Below are 5,982 nucleotides of genomic sequence, written 5' to 3'. Positions count from 1 at the left end.
TGTATAAAATTTGTTGCTCACATGTTTTTAGTACCTAAATGTTCCTCCAAAATTAGCAACAAAATAGGACTAGATTTTTAACCATGTTTCAACTCGATTTGTATTAGTGGATGATCCAGGTTAATATAGGTCGAAGATAAAAGGATGTACGAATAGTCGATTTGGGACACCCTGTACACTGCAGCCTGAAAATCTATAGTTCATATTACGTATACTATAGATTCTTTATACTGTGCACACTGATAGTGTGCATCTATATATTGGAACATGGTCTTTATTGTTAGAGGTAGAGATTATATTTATAAATATTTTATTTGTTTAATAATATAATTTTTTCGATATATTTCTGCACTATTTTTGCTTAAAAAAGCAACAAAATCTGATATTTCTTTGATATCATAGCTCTGTGTATACTTTTTTATTATAGGAAGGTCCAGCTTGCCATTAACTTGACTCTCCCATTTTCTTTTTTTTTTGCTGCTAAATGGTTAGAGCAATAAAATAGCAACAAATTAGCAACAAAATAGCACTAAATTTTTGACCATATTCCAACTCGATTTGCGCTGGTGGGGGAGGGGTCCAGATAATAGGGATTTATCTTTGTAGGACAAGGTTCAACAAAAAATATGTTCATATATTTAATAGTTTTAAAAAGATTTGCTACTAGTTTCAATTTGACTTTGAGCCGCATCGCCAAGATTAGATCAAGATCGATTTTTTAAAACGAAAACCCTCATCTTTTTATTACACATTCAATTTATCACAACAGCTTTTCAAAACATAACAAAATATTTTTTTATTAAGTACTTTTTAAGTTAGAAAACTTGAAAGTTATTATATCGTTGATATTAGTATTATCTATAAAGCATTATCTAAGGTGTTCGATTGATAGATAAAACCTTTTAAATGTTTCTCAGAGTTATGATTTTGACATCATATACCAAGATCAAGGCCTTTCGAAGTTGTTCCTTTTATTTTCATTTTTAGTGTGAAACTTGAATAACATTTATAAGGTTTTAATCGAACACCTTAGATAATGCTAATGTCAATGTTACTGTAACTTCCAAGCCTTATAACTTAGAAAGTACTTAATAAAAAAATATTTTGTTATATCCAGTCAGTATATAACGTTTAAGAAATATATTTTAAATATTAATTTAATATTTTTACATTAAATAAATATTTAAAAACATTTTAAAAACATTGTCTGCTGATTGAGTAGTATTTTAAAAAGTTCTCAAGATAAACTACAAGAATATGCAATAAAAGTTTCTGTTTGAAAAAATCGATGTGATCTTGATCTAATTTTGACTACGCCATCCAAAGTCAAATTAATAAGACTAATAAATAAAGCTTTTTATTTATAGCTCCAGACACAATGAGAAGGAATAGTGCTATAATGATAAAAATTATTCGATTTTAACTTATCAGAAATTATGTATGTACGGTGTATTATCGAATTCTGATAGGTTATTACTTTCATTGCTACCGCTATTCCTTCGCATTATTTCTGAGGCTTAAATCCTAAAATTATTGTCCAAACATATTTTTGATTGAATCTGTAAAAATAAAAGAGATGTACGGTTGTCATAGAAATGCCAAGGAAAGAGGAGAAGAATTAATAAACAAAGAAAAATAAATTAAATTTACAAAATAAAGATACAATGCTATTGAGCGCTTTCTTAATTATTTTTTTCTTTTGTAAGATAATTTTTTTCTTGCATTTTCATGCCACGTGACAATAAGCGAGCAATCAGTCAAATAAAAAAAACTGATCAGTAAGTGATTCTTTAATAATTAGTTATTGCCTTCAGTTCTTTGTTGGATCTAAATATAGGAATATATTAAATTAAGAATTATTGCGTGATTACTAATCAGGGCCTTTATTCTTGAAAAAAAAAAAAATGTATATAAAAAATTAGGGAAATAGATTTCAATCATTTCGCTTACGGACTTATTCTATGCCCTGTTACATATCCAGCTACAAGTGATTGATCGATCAATATCGAATTAACGTCGATTGACGTTGAATTAACATCGACTTGACGTCGAGCTACATTGAATCAGCATTGATTTAATGTTCATCAATCAATCATTTCTGGGTTGGAAAACCAGCTTATTCTCAATGTACAGCTTCTATTGCTATTGTTCATTGTAGACGACATTTAAAAGATATTTTAAAGATATTTAAACGTTTTGCGTGTTTAAAAGATGTCTTCTTATGTCCCGATTTTAAACTTTGTGTTACTTAAATAGAATTGAATTGATTATATTCAGCATTCCTCTTTATCTCCGAAACGAGGACTATGTTTCAAATTTGACTGCTTATATTGAAAATCTATAGTGCACGTAAAAACTGTAGCATTTTCAGCGCTGGCAGTAAATTTGGATTATAGCCGAGGAGTAGTATCGTTATTACGTGCATTCTTCCTCCCAATAATAGTAAAATCTTATCTCTGTAAAAGCGCATCCTCTGATAACACAGATTCACACTGGCTTAGATAGACTTACATAGACGGACTTTGAACATTGATTTCACGATTGTCTTTCGACAGACCGAGGACGCCAAATACCAGTGACTACGAGTAGTCTTTATTTTATCGCAACGTGACGTGACGGGACAATACGCGACAATATGCGCCGACGCCGTGGCGTCCAGCGTTTACGCGCGCGTGGATAAAGGCGCGCGTAGAATCGAACGTCTTGAAGTTGTCCGCCAGCGGTTGGGTAAAAGGAGTGCGCGTGTAGTGGATAAAGGCGCGTTTGCAGAATCGGATGACGCCAAGTTAGTTGCGTGCCAGTCGATCGGGTAATAGGAAAGCGTGCGGAAGAAATGTGAAACGCGCTCGTGCGTGACGAAAACTCGACGCGGAGATTGTCAGCGAGAAAGGTGTGTGACCCGTGCGACACTGATCTACACATACACACACAGAATGTCTGGTCTGGAAATGACAATAAGGTCTGCGGAAAGAACGCGCGATCCGCAACAGTGGGCGGACGACGCGCAAGTCGATAGATCGCTCTATCTGCTCTTCGAAGATATATCGTACAGCGTACAGAAAAGGATCTTATCAAAGGGTAAAACGATATTCGTTATAAAATCATGTATTATTGTTAAGAATAATAATAACAAAAATAATAATAAATCATTGTGATATATATGATACATACATAATTCGATTAGAGATATACACGTCATTAAGATAAGAAAAGAGTGATTATATAATTATATATAAATAAATGTAACATTATAATTATAAAAATATTCTAAGTTAACTTAATATTTTATTACACATGCAGTTGAATCTAATTTTCAATATAACTTTTCTAAACAAAATATAATTGAAAACAAAATATAATTAGAATAATGATTGATTGATTATGAATTTTATAGAGATGATGTAATTGAGTACAAATATAACTTCAGCATAATAAAAGTCATAATTTACATTAAGAAAAAAATGCATTTAAATGAATCAATTAATTTCTTGTTTTTTTATTTAGATTGGACAAACAAGTCTTTGATGTCATAAAATAATTTAGTTGTAAGAAGTAAACATTTGGTTATTATAACATTTTATCAGAAATAAGTAAAATGTTAAAAAGGCTGTGCTCCAAAATTCACTGCCAGCTGAAAATCTATAGTTTATGTTACGTGTATTATACATTTTCAGCACTGACAGTGAATTTTGAAACACAGCCAAAACGAACTTTTTGTGTTTCAACTAAATTATTTTATTGTATCAACTAAGGATTTATCTAAATAAGAAATTAGTTGAAATTAGTTTCAATCAAATATAGGATTCTCAGTAGTATAATTACGTATAGAAACAATAATAATTAAAGAATGATTATTGAAAATTTCTGCTGTGATAAAAAAGTAATTTTTATTAAAAATTTATTAAAGTATACTAAAAGTTTATTAATATATTATGAAGAATATTGCTTTTTAGTAAGTGAAAATATAGAAATTAATAATAGTGTTTGTTTTACAAATGTGAAATCTAAGAGCTCTCGTTTAGAAAATGAATATATTTATTCTTAGAACAAAGACATACGTTGTTAAGAGTACTTTGAAATCGATAAAATTTATCACGAATTGCTGTTTGATTAACAATAAGTTTCAAAGTGTAGCGAGATTATATTATATTTCATTACTCTTATGATTGATATTCGATTCTTGTTGAAATATCCATCACATACACATTTATCCAGTAAACAAATTGCCCAGCAAACGATAATGAATTGAAATGAATTGAAATGAATTCAGATATTTTCTGAAATATTGATTCACGAATGTTAAAATGAATGCTTTTCAATCCTGAATGCATTTTTATTCATTTATAGGAATTGCATATGCTCTGTGCCTTTCAATCTAAAAATAATATTAGCTTTTTCTGTGCACAACACACACATTATGAATATTGTTTAATTCAAAAATTTGAATAGGAAATGCAGTTTTTTAATCCAATTAAATCTAATTGAATCCAATTAAATCTAAAAAAAAGTATTCGTTATTTAAAATACTCATTCGGATAGAAAAAAATTTCCATTCTCGTTTGCTGGATAGCAAACCAAAAAGTCAAGTAGGCATAAAAACTCGATGAGAATTGGCAAATTTAATACCATTTGCATCAGTAATAAGCTTGTGTTTTGCTAGCAAAACCTGGATATATAATTAGATAAAGTTAAAATTAAAAAATTGTAACAGTAAAAACCGAAGAAAATTTTGGTTAGTTTATGTTTTTGTCATCAGTTTGCTATCAGATTTTTAACAAACTTTGCAGTTTTGCCGACAATTATAATTGTTATATGTTACATCAGCCGATTTTATTTACTTGACACCTGTAATTTGCTGACACTATTTAACATGATAGAATTTGCATCAAATTTAATACGTTGACAAAATTTGTAGCAAGCATTTAACAAAATTTGTTTTTAATAGACTCGTTTTTTAACAAATTATTTTTTAACTTGACTGACTAATCTATCTCTATAGAAGAAAATTTAAAATCTCTTAAATAAATTTCTATTTTACATACATTATTAAATATTTTAAATACATAAATTGTATAAGATAGAAAAAAGAAGCATCTCGAAAGTCATTACGAAATAATATTTCAAAATACAAACATACGTGTGTCTCTCACGGTGGTCACGTACTTTTTCTCTTTTTTCTTTCTTTCTCTCTGTCTTTTTCTCTCTTGGCCAATGCTAAGGAAATATTTATCATTTTCAAATAAAGCTTTATCTTTTCTGAAAACTCCTCGCTTGATCTCAGCAACGATCAAATTTTGTCTTATCATTCCCTGGCGAAAATAAAAATAAATGACAAACGTAAGAGAAGAGTAACAGAAGCGAAAATAAAGCTTCTAGTAAGTGAATATGGAGGCAACATAAAAGAAATGTAAATATCTTTTTTTATGTTTCAATATTTGCATGCTACAAGCTTTGTTTACGTTTACAGCTATTCTCTTCTTATATTTGTTTACTTTTGTTATTGTACTTACATTTCAATTCTTATATGTGTGTGTGTGTGTGTGTGGTGTGTGTGTGTGTGGTGTGTGTGTGGTGTGTGTGTGTGTGTATGTGTGTGTGTGTGTGTGTGTGTATTAAGAAGATGAAACACTTTTAAAAAAAAAATCAACTCACGCATTTCTAAGTATATATTATCAAAACACATATGTAAAAATATTTTAAGTAAAACTTTTATAGTATCACAAAAACATTTTCTAATATCGTATATTTAAATTTTTTTTAAATGTTCGGAAAATACTTTTCAAAATATTTTTCAAAATATTCCAATACTCACTATTATTTTTAAGAATTTTGGAATGTTTTGATTATCATTGTTTACTTAAAAAACATTTAGATATATTAAAAACTTATCTATTATTACTTTGTTTTTATTTACATTTTTAATATATTTTTGATTTTTTTTTATGAAATCCTTATATAAATTTAATTTTTATAAAATTTATA

The 5,982-nt window shown here is 28.7% G+C and overlaps 1 protein-coding gene across 1 annotated transcript in view; it reads left to right on the top strand.

The window, feature by feature from the left end:
• The first annotated feature begins 2,555 nt into the window (after positions 1 to 2,555).
• The window catches only part of LOC108693419 (ATP-binding cassette sub-family G member 1-like), a 36,919-nt gene continuing 33,492 nt past the window's right edge, over positions 2,556 to 5,982 (top strand). The window contains exon 1 of the mRNA XM_018202344.1: positions 2,556 to 3,078. Within this exon, the coding sequence (XP_018057833.1) occupies positions 2,934 to 3,078 (145 nt within the window). The 5' untranslated portion in view covers positions 2,556 to 2,933. The remainder of the gene's footprint in view (positions 3,079 to 5,982) is intronic.

This window comes from Atta colombica, unplaced genomic scaffold (assembly GCF_001594045.1).
Source record: "Atta colombica isolate Treedump-2 unplaced genomic scaffold, Acol1.0 scaffold9, whole genome shotgun sequence".
NCBI lineage: Eukaryota > Metazoa > Arthropoda > Insecta > Hymenoptera > Formicidae > Atta > Atta colombica.
Note: the sequence above shows the minus strand (reverse complement) of the source record. Positions and strands in the feature narration are given on the sequence as shown.